At 35.8% G+C, this 19,451-nt stretch overlaps 1 protein-coding gene across 1 annotated transcript in view; it reads right to left on the bottom strand.

The window, feature by feature from the left end:
• Positions 1-1,263: 1,263 nt before the first annotated feature.
• Positions 1,264-19,451, bottom strand: part of MYO5C (myosin VC) — a 31,089-nt gene continuing 12,901 nt past the window's right edge. The window contains exons 20-41 of the mRNA XM_071568839.1: positions 18,672-18,837; positions 18,139-18,285; positions 17,388-17,552; positions 17,060-17,153; positions 16,445-16,508; positions 15,088-15,268; positions 14,415-14,508; positions 13,535-13,598; positions 13,368-13,448; positions 12,805-12,985; positions 11,858-11,951; positions 11,006-11,057; positions 10,630-10,795; positions 10,290-10,377; positions 9,489-9,584; positions 8,395-8,549; positions 7,183-7,272; positions 5,765-5,915; positions 5,101-5,383; positions 3,885-4,059; positions 3,300-3,380; positions 1,264-3,042 (exon numbers count right to left, since the gene is read on the bottom strand). Coding sequence (XP_071424940.1) covers positions 2,890-3,042; positions 3,300-3,380; positions 3,885-4,059; positions 5,101-5,383; positions 5,765-5,915; positions 7,183-7,272; positions 8,395-8,549; positions 9,489-9,584; positions 10,290-10,377; positions 10,630-10,795; positions 11,006-11,057; positions 11,858-11,951; positions 12,805-12,985; positions 13,368-13,448; positions 13,535-13,598; positions 14,415-14,508; positions 15,088-15,268; positions 16,445-16,508; positions 17,060-17,153; positions 17,388-17,552; positions 18,139-18,285; positions 18,672-18,837 — 2,821 coding nt within the window. The 3' untranslated portion in view covers positions 1,264-2,889. The remainder of the gene's footprint in view (positions 3,043-3,299; positions 3,381-3,884; positions 4,060-5,100; positions 5,384-5,764; positions 5,916-7,182; positions 7,273-8,394; positions 8,550-9,488; positions 9,585-10,289; positions 10,378-10,629; positions 10,796-11,005; positions 11,058-11,857; positions 11,952-12,804; positions 12,986-13,367; positions 13,449-13,534; positions 13,599-14,414; positions 14,509-15,087; positions 15,269-16,444; positions 16,509-17,059; positions 17,154-17,387; positions 17,553-18,138; positions 18,286-18,671; positions 18,838-19,451) is intronic.

The raw sequence follows: 19,451 nt of genomic DNA, 5'->3' as shown, positions 1-19,451 counted from the left end.
GGGCGATTTCCAAATATTAAGTTGAAGCGTACTGAGGAGGTGACTGACAATTGCTGGTTCCTCCTTGGTTATACTTTTTACTATTGACATAAATTTCAAATCAGTGAGATAAAAAATTACTGCTTTTCTTGCACTGTTTGAAAAAAATTGGGGCAAATTTATGAAAATATGTCTGAAAAATTTAAAAAGTGCTGAAGGTCACATCTACTATTAAGACTCTATGGAAGTCATTGAAATTATGCCTTTAGATGTTTGCATTTGATAGTCAAGAAGATCTGCGACAAAAGGAGGAAAAAAATTAGAATGAGATCTCAACCCACCAAAGATTTGGGTAGAAGTAACCCATCCTAATGTTTTTTATTAGAATATTATGGAAGCATAGGACTGAAAGCAACCACCTATGCTGCTGAGTCCTACTACCAGAAACTGCAGGAGTCGTGTCTAAACACACCCAAAAATGCCAAGAGCAACTCACACATCTCTCCATAAGCCATCTCATTGCTTTCCCACTGCAGTAAGGATCAGTATTCAACACTTGATGGTCCTTGTGGGTTCCTTCCAACTTCTGTGATTCTGTGATTTTCCCATTTGAATTGAAATAGCTTTCTCTTTTACTATCATTGTAGGAAAGTTAGCCTCAGTAATAATGCCTCTCCCATGTATCTGCCTTCACTAAAACTGCCCCTTATATTTAGAAGAATTACACAGAACAAAAAGAATTTTGTGTCTACATACTGGCTGAAGGCATTAATGTCAGCAAAAGCAAGGTTAAGTTCCTGAGAACATAAGGTAGACTTGATTATTTTTAACTTTTAAAAATACATCTTGCTGTTTGCATACAGTGTTAATAGCATACTTCACACAAACCTCTTAAAATAACTGAGCATGAAATTGTCAGAACGATTTTTTCTTTATCAACAATTGTTGTCATAAAGACATCCATGCCTTGATGCTTCTGTGTGATATGGATGAACGAGTGGACTGTGATTTTACTCATGTCATCTCCAGTAACTGTAAAAAAAAGCTATATACAAATTACAGCAACAAAGTTGCTTGCATTACAGTATTGCCAGAAATTCACGAGGAAGATACAGTGTTACAGCAAAGCAACTGGACTGTTAAATAAATACTTATGGTGCCATGCAAGACTGACAGTACTCACTAATGTTCACATAGTTGCAAGTAACTTCTTTCAAATCATTCCATACCAAGAACATAACCATTCATACAAAGCACTACAAATTGATTTAAAAGGTACTTTATTTAACACATTAAAATACTTGTCTATCTACATGTGTGATTTTTGCACAGCTTTTGTTGTTATTGAATGAAAAAAATATTTTCCTTCATATATTTTGAACATATCTCTGTAGATACCACAATGAATATTACACTGTACACAGTAAACACCAAGAACACTAAAAACCAAGAATGATTCCTTCTTTATATTTACAGACTGTTCTGTGAAATTAAAAAGTAGTACTAACACTGTATAATAAAAATCAATTGTTACTTCGTGCAATATCTAAATTAACTCAATTAATTAAGAGCATTTTAAATATTTCAAAACTTTAGTATACTTGATTTCAATTACTATGTATAATAGAGTAGTTTAGAAAAACAGCATTATTTACTGAGGAATTTCTAACGATAGTTATCATTGTGGTGAGGTGAATGTTGTTTCCCCATGCCCAGAACTAAATAAAGTTACTGTTTTACTCTCTGATTACAGGGAGAAGGCTGAACAAACCAAAAAGGATACCACTTCTGCTTTTAAGAGCCTGCAACTGAAATTAAATAAATAAAGATGAAATGTAAGGAATTAAGCTTGGTTCATCAGTAACAGCAGGCCACAGTTGCTCCATCTGCTCTTGTTCAGTCTCTGGAATGGAAGAGGGAAACCAGCAAAAAAAGGAAACGAGAAAGGTGAAGTGCACATGTGCGTACTCAGTGTATATTCTGAAATACACTGCACTGGAGATGGAGCCACACCAGGAGATGACTCCTGTCTTTTAGAGAACCAAGCTTGTAATTCAAACCTGGATCAAAATGTGAATTTTGTATCTGAATTTTCCATTACAACAACTGATCTTAAATCTAAACTTGTTACTGCAGAGAACAAAACTGAAACCTGTCTTCAAGAAGAGCACCTGAGTCTTTGCTTTGGCCAAAAATCTGTGAGAGTTCCCAGGCTGCAACGCAAGCAGAGACAGCCAAGCCAGCATGCCCTCAAAAAGACAATGTGGGTTTGTAACAGCAATTCTGTTGAACTGATCTCAGTTCTCCAGTTTGAATGCAGCTATTCATGTTAACTTCTTTTAAACAATTGTGGAAAGACCTGCCCTTCCCTCCTACTACAGTCTTCTGGAGTAACTGTTATAAAAGACTACTTTTGTGAAAGGAATAAAAGGCTATAAGAAGCAAAGATGAAAGCTACTCTCAAACAGATCCAGTATATCAAGGCAAAAAATGGAATTACCTTGGGAAGAAAAAAACCCCTCTTGTTACATGAAGTGAAGACAAGGAAAATTGTAAAGCAGTAACATATATGACATGGCAGTTCTCTCTTCTGACTGGTGCTGACAGGGCAGCAATATGAACTTGTCAGATAAATGCTTTGCTTGTCAGGTTTGGACTAAAAAACTGTATGGTGAGCTTTGTGTGCAGATGATGATATAAAGTCGTCATTGTAGGACTGAAATAGAGGGAAAAGAGTAAGAACAGAGAGAAGGAAATAACAAGCCAAAATTATTTCTACTGTTTCAGTCTTGACTGAAGAAATTTCTAACAGTTTAGTTCACTGCAGGCTGCCATACTATCCACCAGTGGGATACAAAAGTCTGCCTGTCTTTATATAGTCTCTGAGGAAATAGCAATTCATTGGTTTTATTAAACCCTTGTGAGAAAGCCAAGTTTGAAGCTGCTGGGGACTTGTATCATTTCCAAGGCATGTGGAGAGGGGGTGAAAGGAAACGTCACTTGAAAGAGATGCTTGGTATCGAGCATCAACTGTGGAACATCCTCCCGATTGTTTAGCAGAGCCTGAAATCATAACAGAAAGGATGAGAAAATACTGCATTAAGAAACAAAGCAAAACCAGTAGATTGTTTTCTTCCCATTGCAAATCTTGCTTTTACATGATACTAAGCAGACCTGTTTGCATCAGTTCCAAATGTCTAGAAGATGAACAACTTAGTAATAATATGATGTAAAGGTCAGGTACAACTACATAACATCAAAACCAGTGTGTATAAGTATCCTGAAAGCTGGATATGAGAAATAATCATTGTAGCTCTTACCTGGACTTTCCGAACAAATGATGGAGTCACTCTTTTCTCAAAGTCATCTATTGGAGTGTATGAGTTGAGAATCTTAACTATCTGTTCAAATTACAAAAGACTGTTTTAGTATGTCACAAAAAATGAGAAGACAAAAAGAAGAAAATATTATGATGGCATCCCTATTGATATTTAATTAAAGTTTCAGTAAAACATTTTACAGTAAAGAGAAAATTTTGACTAGTCACCTAATGAGTTGTTACATATATGATGATTGCTATGACTCATTTCCAGAGGTGTCAGCAGGACCAGGGAGATGTAGGAAAAGCTGAATCAATTAAGGGAAACAATAAAAAAGCCCCTGTGACAAGTAAGAAAAGACACTGTGGAGTAGTGGGATAGAACAAAGCAGGCAAGAATTCACCACAGGAGCAGTTAAAATGCTAACAATCGGGAATATGGAGTTAAGATTTCAATTTAGCAAGTAATGATGTGGAATGCTGAAGAATGTTATTTTTATCAAATGAAAGGCCTTCGCAACAAATTATTTTAGATAGCTAAGATTCTGCAATCAGTGATGCCAGAAGAGAACAGATGGTTCATTACCTGCACAGTAGAAAGAGATGTGCAGTGCTCACATATTTCCTTGGCATCATCATCTGTGATCTTTTTCACCTGAAGGAGCCACGCTGCTTGAGACAGGGGCTCCAAAGTTTCCTTGGCATTGCTGCTGTGAAGATTCTTGTCCTTAAGCCATTCCTCCAAGTAGCTGATATTACATCTGGGTTAAACCATGAGCAAAGAACACAAATGTCAGGTTTGCTTTGATAAGCAAGTTACTTTAAAGATCGCTAAAGAAGAATTACTCCTCTAATGCAGTGTTCAAACAAATACATTTTAAGTAAAAAACTGTATCTGCAGATCACACAATTAATAGCTTATTGAACTGTAAGTTTACTCCTTTGTATATGTTTAAAATTGGGGGTGTTTTTTGGATTTGTATGGTTTGGGGTTTTATTTAATAATTTTTTTATTTCTTAAAAGCTTGGCTAATAGAAAGGGAGTTATTAGCTGTTGTTTACAGAAAATTACTAATTTATACTGCATTGCCTATTGCACTGTATGTCATTAAAACATTCATTTACAACTGAGCTTGTACAGGAAATGAGAACAATCTTTGCATGTTACAAAGCAGGACCAGGTTTATAACTGATGATCTAAAGGTTAAAGCAGCTTTCTTCCACTAATTTCCCAGATGGGACAAGATTTTACTGATTTTCTTTCACATTAGTCTGTAGACTGACTAATGGAGAGCAAATAAACTGTATCTTCTGTAAAACAGCTAGGAGCATGTTTTCTTGATGCTTGTAACAAGACAGATGATGCTCAGTCCACATCCTCAAAGGCTCTGTCTCAAAGCCTTTCTTGTCACAGAGCACAGAACATGCAAGTCAGCTTCTGTCTCTCTGCCAGCCAGGGGACACTGCACCTGTTTACTACAGTAAGAAAGAATTAAAAATACTACTGGTCACATCACAAATGAGCTAGCATGGAAAGAATCCTAACTATGTGTGACTTTAGACTTCAGCCTGTTATTTTCTCTGCTTTTTCCTTCATTAATGTTTCCATGGAAAGAACAGTTTATAATTGCTATGTTGAGAAGGTCTTGCCAAAAATGCAAAGATTTACTTTTTCAAAAGAAATAAAAAACCAATTGGTGTCTTCCAGCAGAACAGTCACAGGATATCCAGTGACTTAAAGGATATTACATGAAAGTGTTAAAAATTCATTTGCCAGCTTGTTGAAACTTCTCTGGCTTTACCTTATCTGCATTCCTTTTCTACATGAGCACATGTCCTTGCGGAGGAAGAGACTATTGAGGGTGACAGCTCCGATCAGAAAGAAAAGCTGCTTCACTGCCTGCTTCAGCAGCTCAGAGTCCAAGCCATTCTGACACATAGTGCTGTAAAAATAGCTGAGCTGTTGCAAGATAGAGGTCATTGTGTAGGTATCCGTGTCATCTATACTAGAAGAGCGTTTACGGAACCCTGTAGGTTTCAAGCCAGAAATTCCCTGAAGACTTTCATATTCCAGCATGCCTGGTACTGAAATACAACAGAAAATAACTGATAAAACCAAAACTCCTGAGGCTCCTTTCTGTTTCATTAATTATTGAACAAAACCTACTTTCAGGATATTTTAAAAGTTAAATGATAAAAAAAATAGGATACTGACAAAGGCTTCTGGAGCACACAGTTTTTAAAAAGCCTTTTTGTTTTTGTATGATGTTGCTCAGATTCAAAGCATTATCCCACACCAGGAAGTGTTGCGAGGAAAAAGTCTTTCCAAACCCTGTGAAAACACACATGCAGGAACACACACATATAGAACAACAGGTAAAAGAAGTCTGTCCCACCCTTTGCCTACATGTATAAACTTTGTACACTTCGCAAGCTGCATTTTGGTCTGAGTTGGTGCTGTCTTACCAATCATGGGCTGAATGTTGTTCTCCATTACAACAATGAATTGGTGGTATATTCGAATGGCCAAATCACTAAGAATTTGCCTGTATTCTGAGAGATCAAAATGCTTCAAACAGTTCTTATTCTGACGCGGAGTGTTACACTTCATAAATTCCTACAAATAAGTTGTAAATATAATTATTAGAATCACATAACATTCAAATTGTTACTACAATATATTAAAGTATCTCACTCCAAATCTGGCTGAACACAGACTCAGAATGAGTCCAAGCTGATTTCAATGGTTACAGGTAATTTCAGTGGATGCTTCCAATACTTAATTTTCCAGTTTATGCTGATGTTTACTCTGTTCTTGAAGTCAAAGGAAAGACATGCATAGATTTCAATGAACTTTGAAACAATTCCTAGATCACTTAAATAGAATGAAAACTCCCCCTGCCTCCTTCTCCACCAAAAAAAAAAAAAAAAAGTAGTTATTTATACTATGATGGCAAACAAAAAAAATACATGTTGTTGCCGCAAAAGAATATTAGTTTTAGTTTTCATTAGCAAAGTTCAGACTACAAAAGTCTACACTAAATCCTAACCTCTGTGAAGTCTTGAATGTTCTTGAATATGTATTAGAAATACATATCAACAATAAATTCTGGATTCAGACCTTTACCTACTGTTGCAACCAATATAAAAAGACTTGGTATCTAAGTTTAAATGTTTTCTGCGCTGCTCTTTAGCCATTCCCGGTACGACCACGAGAGGGAGCGTTGCTGGTGTCCCAGCACACTGGGATGCCAAAGCTCTGAGGCACTTCTTCCCTTTAATCCTGAAGACTTTATTCTTCTGTCTGTAATTTCACTTAAATTTATAAATCTTAGTAAAAATATAGTAAGAGTTTTCAACTGAAAAGAACTAAAAGAATTCTGAATCTCGAAATAAAAGTGAGTTTAAACAAGCAAGTGAAATAAGGAAAAAAAAAGAACATTTTATTGTTTTGCTCCTTTCATAAAGTTTTCTTCTGTAACCACATTTTGGTAGCAGTAGGTGTTTGAATGGTCCCAATTAAAAAATAGTAAAACTGTTTCTTAGATAGATAGATAGATAGATAGATAGATAGATAGATAGATAGATAGATAGATAGATAGATAGATATCTGAAGCCCAGTCTACATTAAACTCATGTGAAATAGTTAATTTTAACTATTTAGGGAGCAGCTTTCATGTCATGTCTTTAACCTGCTTTAGCACTTTGATGTTTCCTTGATTTTACTTGATCTATTTTATACTGATTTATTCGGGTAAGACATATATTACCAACACCTGGAAGGAACAGTGGTGATCTGGTGAATAATCATCTCTTATCAGTATTTTTGATTCCAATTAAAGTCTGTCAAAAGTAATGAAATTATTGTATTAAATCAATCCTACCTCTTCCCCGCTGTACTGCTTCAAACAGTTAAGAAAATAGTATGTATTGGAAAGCCAGAAGGACAACATCTCAAAGTCTTCTGAATGTTCCTGAAAATAAGTGCAGCAATCTTATTATGGTATTGTCTGATGAAGTTAATTTAGTAACTAAAACTTAAGACCATTACGGCGTTGGTATAATAGAGCCTGTCTACAGCAGGAGAAGCACACAGCATCTGTAATGTGCTAGGGGAACAAATAGTGTGTTTTCAGGCTAATACACATGTAGCAAACATCCCTCTTTTAATTTTGTAACTACTACTTAAGTATTGTTATATGACAGACTGGCTAAATACATTAGCCTGGACAAACAGTTTTACAGCTTCTATGGGTAGTGTAGTGTACTGGGGAGAAGTGTGAACACCACCTGCATAGACATATTAAATTGAACTACAAATAAACACAATTCTAACTATGTGTAAGTATGTTTTATTTTTGTTAGCTAAGTAAACACAAGCTTTTCTAATGGCTAAACTGTGCTATAAATTTGTTTGTGAACAAACCATAGGCATGCTCTGTACAGCACGTTCAACTGCATAAATCACAGTCCATTCCTGCGCCTGTGCTTGCCTGGTGTTTCCAGGCATAAATCCACAATAAAGCATTCACAGACCTGAATTTGTTATGCAGATGAGACAACAGGCTACCAATTCTTGTTTATAACTTAATTTTTGTAAAGTGGCTGGCAACATAACTTTAATCATTTGGATTCCAGTGTTGCCATACCAAGTGACATATCAAAAAACCACATTACACCAGTAGAAGAGCAGTGTAAAAACCTCTTATAATTCCACTGTCTGCCTGCTGCCACATATACTAATTTCTGCCTCATTTCTGTCCATCTGACTTTTACCAGTGCTGAAAGCACACGTGCATTTCACCTAATTAGCTGCTCATTGTAAAATATAAAATACTTTCAATTACTTTGTCAACAAGCTCTTCAGATACCAATCATTTGTGTAAATGAATTCTGTGTTCAGCACAGCTGAACCTTACCTAGAGACTTTACAGGGTTGCTACTGCAAACTTCAAAAAGAGTGTCACTAATGATTATCATTCCATTATAGGAATGCCAGCTAATGGAAGTGTTGGCATTCAGTACTATGCATGTGTCTAATGCCTTATGTTAAAAATAAAAAAGTACAATATAGTACAGTCAAACATAATTCCTACCTTAACAACTTGTTTGATACCATCAATGGTTACATTCATGAAAGACTTCAGCATGTCAGCATCATTCAGATAATCTGCATACCTCACACACATGAACAGGATGTGAGCTGGAAGGCCAGGTATCATATTAACTACAACTCCACGTGGCTTTAAATCTGCATAAAGGAGAGTCATTTGGTTCATTACATAAAAATTCAATGATTCAGTGTATCATTCTGAAAAAGACAAGTAATATGTGGTTCATTTCTTCAGTGACCAGTCACTTGATAATTGATTTACTGATTAAATACTTTTTTCTGAAAACTTCTGTAACATCATTGCACACATAATAGTATTAATTAAGTTATCCAGAGAGGTAGGAGAGTATTGTAGCAAACTCTTGAGGTCCAGCATGGGCTATGCCAGGAAGGACAACTTCAAAAAGCAATTTGCATTTAAGAACTCACTGGAGGCCCCACAAATTTTGGCATTGCTTAAGGACTCACCTTTGTTCGCAAAGATATAAACATTCACAAGACTGAAGTACATGAGGGGAAAAGGCAGCTGTTATTAATTCAATAATGGTACCATTGTACACAGAAAATCTGCTGAATTTACTATTATTTGTAAGGTAATGCAAAAAGATGGTTTGGGAGCAAGACTGATATTGTAAAGTAACCCGGGACAAAATTCTTCTACCAGAGAAACACGAAAGTACAGTTCCTTTCAGTGAAGGCAATGATACGGAAAGGACAGACAGGAGAGTAACAATCACACATGGATATAAGCCCAGTGAGTAGCAGATGACTAGGAAGAATACAAATTCAAGTCCCTGGTGTGCTCTTGAGATATATAGCTTTAGAGGTGACTAAATAATAAGAAAGATGACAGAGTTAGCATTATATAGAGTCAGACAAATGATTTTTACATAGATAAGGCACTTTTGTACTTGAAATGTCTGACAGTAGAAAAAGAGCCATGCAGAGCCTCCAAGTTGTATTGGTGGTGAAGGAGTGGGGGAAAAGGTAACAGTGAATGTAAGTGAAATACGGCCTTGTAGTTTTCATTACAGCATTCTGAATATTGTTGATGACTTATAAAATTTCAAGTAATACCAAGGATCAGATTTTGGATAATCCTTTCTTCATCCTCTTTTTTGTACTCCATCATTCCAATGTACTCTTTGGATGAAGTTGGCACATGAGCTTCAGCTGTCAAACACAAAAGTGCTGTTACTTCCAGGTTAATGGCTGAGCTAGTGGTCACATTAGAATAAACCATACGGGAAAAGTAGTTATCTCTGTAACAAAGAGATTACAGGTCTTTTCACATTAATGTTCTTAGCTTATGATTCCAAGGATTATGAGTTCAGTAACATTTATATTATTCACGAATAGTTTCACTGGATTAAGTGAAACTATTTGCATTAATAAGGCAAATAAACAGCAACAATACATCTATACATTAGACACCTCCACAATGTTTTTAAGAATTACTTTGTATTTAAAAGCTTTGTACAAATTAACTTCATATCAGGAACCATCTGCAACTTGAAGGGTAATGGGAGGAGTTACTCATCTGATGCAAAACTGGCACTGTTGGCTCAGAGACAGTTTGTGTGAGGGTATGTATTAACTTCTGTTGACAGAACCTTATGCCTCTGGCTTAATCTTTATCATACAGTCTAGGTCCCATATATGCCTATTATTTAGCTGGGGAAAGAACCAAACCAACCAGGATAATACTTTTATGCAATTTCTGTTGATGTTTCCCCTGGCACATTTTTCTGAGGTTTTAAATTTCTAATTTCACCTTTATAAACTCCATCTTTTTTTCTATCTTTTTAAAAAATATCATCTTCTTCAAATGACATTGACCATTCAAAGCTATTAAAAAAAAATCACTTAATATTTTACCTTTTTCAATAGTCTTGGTAAGAGTTTTAATCTGATCCTCCAGTTTTTTTATTATTCTATCTTTCATGTCTAATTTTTCTTCAAGATCCTGTAATAATCAGTCAGTTAGTTCAGAGTAAAATCAATTAAAAATTTGTTTTCTACTACTTCATGTTATTGCCACAATTAAAGTGTGCTATGATGTGCTTTTACTTATACCTGGTGTAAGAAACACCTTCATATCCCTTTTTCTTCCCCAATTAATGGAGAAAACATCCTATCCATACCACAAAATCGTTATTTCATTCTTTTTATCCTGCATTTCAGGTAGAGTTTCCTAACGACAATTTCATTTCCTCACCATGTTTTCCACAGTAAGTCGAGTTGTCACTTGCTTTATCTTGCTTTGTACTTCATCCTGGACTTCATCGTGTATCAAACCATTGGTCAGTCCATTAATTTCTTGGGTTGTGTCCTTCAGACTCTCTTTTTCTTTTATGTCCACTTCATTCTGGACCTCATTGGTTCTAAAAATTCGTAGATAAGAAGCCTTGCTCTTAATCTTTCATTAAAGCATAGTCGTATCATACTCATCCATTACTTATTAAGTGTACACAACACTCTAAGGCAAATCTGACATGAAATATAATACTTTAAGGAGTTTAAATGACTCTGTTACCACAGCTTATAGCAACTACATTTCTTAAATTAAAAAAAAACCAAAACAAAAAAATTACCTTTTTTGTGATCTATTCCCTTCTAGCTCATAATGCAGCCGATTGGACATCTCTTTCATTTTTTTTCCCCAGTAATAATAGCAACAAAACCCAAAACAAAAAGAGAAACAGCAAAATCAGTTATTACAAAAATTAAACCAACCTCTGGACTGATATTCAGTAAATCTCTCCTTATGCTCCCAATTTTGTTTCATCTAACGGAATGGAATGGTCTGCTAGACAATGTATCACAGAAGTACATGACTACTCCATACCATAAAGAAAATTATATGGGATGAAAAGTTTTGATACTACTAACTTCTTGTAGATGGCAGTAAAAGTACTCGTAATTTTAAATCAGTTGCCTAGGAAGACAGTGCAGTTAGAGAGGCTCAGAACCCTCAGCAGAGTATGCTTTCCTAAATCAAGAAGTACTTTCAAACAAGCAAACTGAGCAAGAACTTTTCCCTGTCTTCCACTCTGAATATTCAGCACCCTCTGAAGTCCACCTCATGAAGGATGCCTTAAGTTCCAAATCATCTTTCCTTCTTATAACTGCTTCCAAACGGCACACTCCATTCCACATAGTCTTAGCAGAGCCCTGCTGCATCATTTGCAGACATTCAAACTATAGAACTGATTGACCTCAAGGAGGTAAAGAAAGCACATACTTGCATGGATTTTATTCTTTAATAAGAGATACAAACTATACAGCATATTTTTTTAATTGTGTCTCTTACATTTTACTAACAAGAAAATAAGGCAATGAAGTTGTCACAGAATATTGCTTCAGCTTTTAAAAGTTCAAATCCACGGAATTCATCATGTTCATCCTAAACAACTGAAAGGTAAACGACCATATTGGTACTTTACCTTTCAACTTTTCAGTCTGTTCTTGAAGACGGTTTTCAAGATCTAATTTTTGATTTTCAAGTTCAGAAACTTGCTGTTTAAGATCTGGGATCACCTTTTAGAGGAAAATGAGATTTGAGTTATTTCAGCACCTTATTTCTTTTCAGATGCCTGCAATAGTTCCTATAACACTTCAAGGCCTTAAACTGCAAATAGTCAAAACTAGAGGAGAGACTCTGGGGGAGCACTGCTGCCTTCTTGCCTGACTTGTTTTGCTTTTCTGGAGGCACTTGCTGCTGGCCACTGTTAAAATAGTGACCTAATCAAATTTTTGGACCGTCCCACTGTTCTGTTAAGGAAAATTACACTATGGCTTTAATTTCTCCAGCTCAATTAACAGTGGGAAAAAACTCTCAATATGTCAAATTATTAAAAAAATATTATAAATAACTTTTTCTTATATTTTCAATTTTCATAACTTTGTTTTGAAAATACTTCTCCAATTATATTTCAGAAAAATTATATGGTATATGCTATTTTCTGGAATAGTGTCAGTTCCTTCTGTCAGACAGTTTTGCACAGCACCAATTACCAGACTCTTCAGCTGTGCCTGCAGTTTGTTTGGTATGTTTTGGTAGGCTCAGCTGCCCTCTGGTGGGGAGAGAATCAGAACTTTGAAGAGGCTTCTGAAGAAAAGTCTCCCATCAGGTTCAGGCAAAAGAAAAGGGAAAAAGTCTCTGTGGGGCTGCCCCAGAAAGGTGTACACTTGGACAAGAAATTTGTCTGTCTCTTTATACACTACCCCAAACAGGCAGGGAAAGAGCCTCAGGGATGTGCCATCTTAGGTGGCCTCATTTTTGTGTAAGCTTTGAGAATTCAAGGACATGACCACAAGATTTTGAGTGCTTTGTGCCACAAACACATTTGAATTGTATTACTATAGTTTGATCACTACATCTTGATCTTACCAAGTTTTCTGAAGTCAGCCTGCTAACTTCAAGTCGAATACCATCATTTATGTCATTTTCCTCCCGGAATAATTTTTGTAGATGATTAATATCTTGACTAAGATGTTCAACTTTAAAGTTCAAGCCTTCAATCTCCTTCTCATATATTTCTTTCTGAGATTGGAAATGACTTTCCAATACTCTTAAAAAAAAAGGGAGAAAGAACAGGGCAGATGCAGAATGACCTTGATGAAATGGGTCAAGTTTAATACAAAGTGAAAATAAGGTACTGTGATTAAAGAGATATTCCATTACATCACCTGTGCATTAAAGGAGCTGAAAGTTATGCATGATATCTCAAAGGAAACATTTCCCCAACTCACATACACACAATTATCTCACTGACTTACTAAAAGTTTGTTAAACTGATTTTAAACTGCTCAGCCCATCATACAAGGGAGTGTCTGTTCATTTCTTAAACAGAAGTTCAGTATTGCACTGTCAAATTAGTTATTCACTGATCTTTCAATTTATTTTCTAGATCATGGCTTGGAGTTATGAAAATACTGAAGAACTGAACTAACCTTGTAGCTTTTTTCAAGCCTTCATAAGCAAACCACAGTTCTCCATCCTCATTTAAGTGTTCCAAATCCTCCGTAGAGAGTCTAGAACGCAAGGCAGTACCATGAGTGTGCAGGTGAACAAAATGCACCTCTTAAGCCTTTTTGAAGAGGCCTCAGAACAACATTACCTGCTTCTTACATCTTCAAAATCATAACTTTCAAGAAGCTGTTTTGTAACTTCTGACATCTTTTCTAAAAGAAAAAAAGTTTATTACCTGAATTATCTTCTCTGCACATTTCAAATTCAGCTTAATTACAAAAATTAAACCAACCTCTTTCTAAATCTATGAAGTTCTTTCCTGCTACTCAGTTAAGTATCTGATTTACTACAAGAATACCATGAGGAACTTGGTTTTCCTTTGGGACATGTAGGCACGTTGGATTGGTGTATCACCAATACTGGTTTTTTGATAAACACACCAAACTTTCAGTGCAGTTACACCTTTCTGGTCTGCATGTGAACAACTGCTAGAGTTGTAGACACGATTTGTCACTACATTAAATGCTGCAGATACAGGTTTTCTCTATTGCTATCACTGAACAAACTTCACAACAGTAGTGCTTCCTAAGTACCTTGTCCCAAAGAGAACCCAACTCAGCAAGTTATCCAAGTGCATTGGACCTAAGGCTAAAGATAGGATGAAGGAAAACTAGATCATGCACCGTTTGCACATTCTTGGGTTTCTACAAGATACTTGTTAAACACCAAGCCACATTTAAATTCTAAGTGAAATTTAAATTATTAGCATTGATTTTTAAACACAAAGGAGAAATATCTGAAATCAGAAGTTCTTCAACCATCTCAGTATTCAGTGATCACTTTGTAAAACTCAACTGTTGAGTGGGTTTTTTCCCCCATGCGAGTAAATACACGAATAGAATGAAATCACTATGGGATGGGAAAGAAAACTGGTGTTTTGCCAGAGCTAACATAGAAAAATCAATTTAAACTGTCCTGCTTCATGTTGTAGTTGGCAAGTTCTCTGCATTATCTGGTGTATAGCTTACCCCTCAGTTCTCGCTTCTGTGAGTGGGCCTGCTTTTCAGCGTCCAGTTTTTGTGTCTGCAGCAGTTCAATTTCCTTCTGTAACTCAGGTATTTTCTGAATCAGATAAAAATTACACACTGAGACAAGGAGTGAATAACAAGGGCTGAGTATCAATTAAATCATAAGGATAATTATAATTAGGAACAAATCAGTATGGTAAAAGGGATTAAAATGTGTTGTGTTTGAAGTATCTGATTCTCAGAAATCAGAGCAGAAAAAAATGTGATGTACTGAAAAATACATATTTATGTCATGGAATTAACTCTGAAAAAAGTGACTTTACACAAAACTATTATTTTCAGGTTCAGTTTATAAACTACATTTATGAAAAATCCCCTGAGAAACTAATACATTTCTAGGAAAAGGAAGGAAAAGAGTTCCACACATGTAGATGTATAAATATTCAAGCACAATTACTCTTGAAATCATGCACTGCAGTAATGTGTATTGTGTACTATATGAACACATGCTACATAGTGGTGTATCAAATATAGTTTATTAACTACGACTTGTTCTAAAAATGCACTGGAGATTAAAAAAATCAGTGAAGATAATCTATAAATAAAACATGCACATTCTTTTTCTTGCTTTATCTAGCAAAGACTCCAAAATGAAATATGCATCATGCTTCACCTGTGCTTGTTTTGTAAGCTGTCCTACTTCCATTTTCAAGTCATTCTGAATGACCATTTCTTGATGAACTTGATGCTGTAGCTGAGTTTTTTCTTCCTTCAGAATTTTAATTTCTCCCTTGAGCAATTCAATCTCCTTTTCATAGTCTTGCTTCTGATTTTGGAATTTTTTCTCCAGTATCCTAAAGAAAACAATGGGAAGATGATTTCATTTTTCTACATTCATAAGAGTGGGCTTTGTTTTAGTTTTAATTTGAAGGACATGTTTCATTGAAGAAAACTTAAGTGAACCGTAATTCCTTGAAAATGTTATCCTACATCCTCAGAATCAATATGTATATTGATATGGATAATAATGGGAGAAGGATGTTCCTAGATTTCGCTACATGTAATTCAGATGTTGGAATGGAATTGAAGATGAAATTGATTTTTTTTCCACTTAAAGCCTAATTCTGTAACTCTGTGAAGTGGCCTGCCTGAGCAGCCCTCTGCTGCATTTCTGGCCACAGTGAGCGCTGCAGCAGGACATGGCAGCAGAATGCCCTGTGTCCTCCTCAGGAAAACATTGCAAGAAACTCTCCATTCTCCACTAGTCCCTGCTAGATTGGACTGGCTTCCAACATAATAATGGGCAAAGCAGGGAAACAGCAGAAAAAATCTTCTTAATACAGTCTGTTATTGGCAGCTGAAATCAGACTGAGCTGGAACACTACTCAGCTTCCAGTCCTCAGGACTGTGATTGATTGCACTCACTGCACTTGAGAAAACAGCATTTATCTTGTACCTCAGGCTGCCTTATACTGGAAAAGAGTTATTGGGAAAGAAACACTTGATCCAAGAAAAGCATACTGCAAAGCAAAAACAATTTATGGACAAATAACAGGATTTTTACTACTGCAAATGAAATATCAAAGGGGGAAAACAAAAGCTCTGTCCCTCATATTTTTAAAACAAATGTCCTTTTACAAACACTGCCTTTCTCTCACACTGAATCTTTCAATTCTGTCCTTTAATATTCACTTCTGACTGGTGTGGCCATCAGCTACTCCTCCAGTCCTGACAGAATTCTGAGGATATCTCCAAAGAAACCATTATGATCAGGGTTGCCTTTCAACACATGAAAAGACAGGAAAACGAAAAAGCAAGAACAGCCTCATCATGATTTCCTGCACATGACTGACCTACAAACAGGCAAGTGCTTTTCCTAAACTCTACATGAAATACTTCAATTGATGTCCAAGAACTTGGATAGATTCATAAGTGATGTCAGCATTCCACATTCAGAGCAGGAGAAAGAAAGGTTGGAAAAGAGAAAAAAAAGAATGCTGTTTCAAAGCAACAAAATTCAGATTACTTACATACGCTGATTTTCTTCTTTCTGTACATCATTGAAGAGTTGTTTCGTGAGGTCATCCATTTTTTCTGTCAAAAATATTTCAACATTTCAAAGACTTTCATGGAATTTGGACATTTATTAAAACAGTATGACCACAATGAGAAGTTTGGTTTAGTAAGTAACCCTTAACATACTTTGAGGCTGAAATTACTCTATCCAGTGACACAAATTATCACAGTACATTTTATAAGGAATGCTATAGAATAAAAGCTTCTGAAACACCAAATTGCTATTCATCTAAAATATACTTGGATTTCATGTGCTGCCTGTGTCTTTGAAGCTAGATTTTTAGATGCAGACTATTAAAGGAACCAAGGATGAAGGTACACTTTGAAGGAATACACGTGGATGAGACAGGAAGCAAATGAGGAGGAAAGCTTTTGCTATTGAAAGAACAAATTTAATTATGGCATAAAAAGCATTTGCACTACACATTATAAACAAGAATTTCAAGTAACTGTATATTCAGAATTTATAGTGCTTTTATTAGAACAAAAGTAATTTACTTTTGCTGAAAACCTGACTTTACATCTTCACGCTACTATAATTTCTTTGAAACTCCTTTTAGTTACTGTACCTTTCATTTCCTCAGTTTTTGCTTGGAGCTTTATTTCTAAGGTCTCTTTCTGTTCTTGTAATTCTTTATTCTGACTCTCAAGTTTTAAGATTTTCTGGACACACAAAAAGTAAGCATAATATACAAATTACAGAGGAGGAAGATACAGGTCACAGATGATGTTACATTTTAACACACATATAAGGACTCTCTTCCTTCTCTGCTGCCTCCCCCCTCCCAAAAAAAAAAGTATAGTTACTTAGCAACTCTCAAATCATGCATTTAATAAATCCAGTAACTGAAAAAATTATTTAAAAATAAAATCACCCAGATGGCAATTATAATTTACCTGTTCACTGTCCTCTTTATATTTATTTGCTTTCTCTTCATGTGTTTTCTTTTGAGCTGTTAACTTTTCAAGATCTGATTCGAGTTTCTGAATTGTATCCATGTCATTCGCATGAGCTGAAGCCAAACTGGTCAATCGTTCCAGCAAACCATGATTCTCTCTACTCTACAATGAGCAGGACAGGTTAAAAGAAATCAGAAAAATGCACACCTGAAACTGTTTCACAGAACTTTGATGGGAGCACCTGACCTACTTCTGCTCACCATCCCGTATCAGACATGATTATTTCAACCAGGGACTGGTTCCATCAACTAGATTAAAACTACTGTTTTATAGATGATTTGGGTATGGTTCTCAGAAACAAGCTGCAAAACAAACATAATGTGGAATTCCCAAATGTCACTGAATATGTTGCACCAAAGCAGTACCTCACACATCCTTCATCCTAACACAAGTAACTCCATCCAGAGACTGGATGGACTACTTAAGAAACAATAAAAAAAGTATTCATTGCAGACTCTTATTTGCATAAGTAACCCAAAAATATAAGCAAACCCTAGATGATTCTTTCTATTCTGTATGCAGGAAGTCTAGCAGTTATTATAAAGGACCATATCCCTTGTATATTTTCCTCTCTTCTCAAGTTACATACGGATATTGTAATTGACATAAGCCTTTAACCAACATAAGTGCTTTGACTAGAACAGATATGACAAAGAAATTAGTACAAATCATAAACTGTTTCCCTCACCTGTTCCTCTATCTTCTTCTGCAGTTGCTGAACTCTGTATGAAAGCTGGATATTCAGGACAAACCGTCGAATATTCTGAAACCTGCGCCTGGCAAGCCACGCACGGGCATATTTCTGAAGGATCACAGCCTTCTGCTCTTCACGCATCTTTAAAGGAAGATATTAACATCTGCCTGTAATTATTTTTGGCTCAATCAGCATCCATTATAAATGTCTGAATCTACACACATTGGTAAGGACAACACTTCTCGTACATGTATCAAAATACTGAAATTACCAGATGGCAGACATATTTGAGCCACTGCAGTAATCACACAAAATTATCTGCATCAAGTATAAACCAGACAAAGTTCTTGGTAGCTACTGTGATTCGGTGTTTTTATGGTAACAATATAAAAATAAAGGATATGAGAACCAGACATGTAAAAACTAAAGTATTAGGGATAACTGTCCTTGTCTCCATCTTTCTTATGGAGCAATAGCTGTTTCCTGAAATTTCCTGTCACTGAAATTAAATTTTCAATAGTGTGTACCTTCTGGTATTTTTTTCTTGCTAGAAATCCTCTTGTATAAGCTTGTATTGTTACAGCAGCCACAAGGATGAGCTGGCAAAGTCTACGGACCAGGTAACCCCGACAGTATTTCTGAATAGTTATAGCTGCCCATGTTTGCTTCAGATTTCTTGCAGTTATAGCTTGCCTGAATTCAAAAGACAACAAAGTTTACCTAGGTCACATTAGATTTCTCATGCTCATTCCTTTGGTCAGTCAAATCACATGCACACACATACACCAAAAAAAAAAGGAAAAAAAGAAAAAAAAGAAGATATTGAAAACAGACATTCACTATCTAAAATATAGCTTTTTCTTTAATCAGAGTGAAAGAGAGGGAGTTATCCACAATCTTTGAACCTTTGACATCTGACCAAAAGTAGTTGTTCTAGTCTTTTTGTAAATCTCCAAGCCTACATAGACCCATCTTTCTCTCAATCTGTTTTACAAGTGACGGGTTCAGTTTCTTTGCTACACAGCTCCTTGTAATAATTTGTACACACTGATTTGTAGATGCCTGTCAACTATTTTCCTTTCTGCTCCCTGATTTCTTCTCTGGCTCTGAAGCCAAGCAGTGAGCTCTTGCTGACAACTGGCTCAGCAAAGGACTGAGCTGGCAGGTAGAGAGGCCTCTCAAGAATCTGACAGACAGCGCTGGAAATCTGATACTTTCACCATCAGCTGAATAACTTGAACATTTTCAAGTCCATAATTACAGTCATGAGGAAATGAAAACACAGTCTGTATTGCTCTTTCCTAAGA

This window comes from Pithys albifrons, chromosome 13 (assembly GCF_047495875.1).
Source record: "Pithys albifrons albifrons isolate INPA30051 chromosome 13, PitAlb_v1, whole genome shotgun sequence".
Lineage (NCBI taxonomy): Eukaryota > Metazoa > Chordata > Aves > Passeriformes > Thamnophilidae > Pithys > Pithys albifrons.
This window is presented reverse-complemented; position numbering and strand designations above follow the sequence as displayed.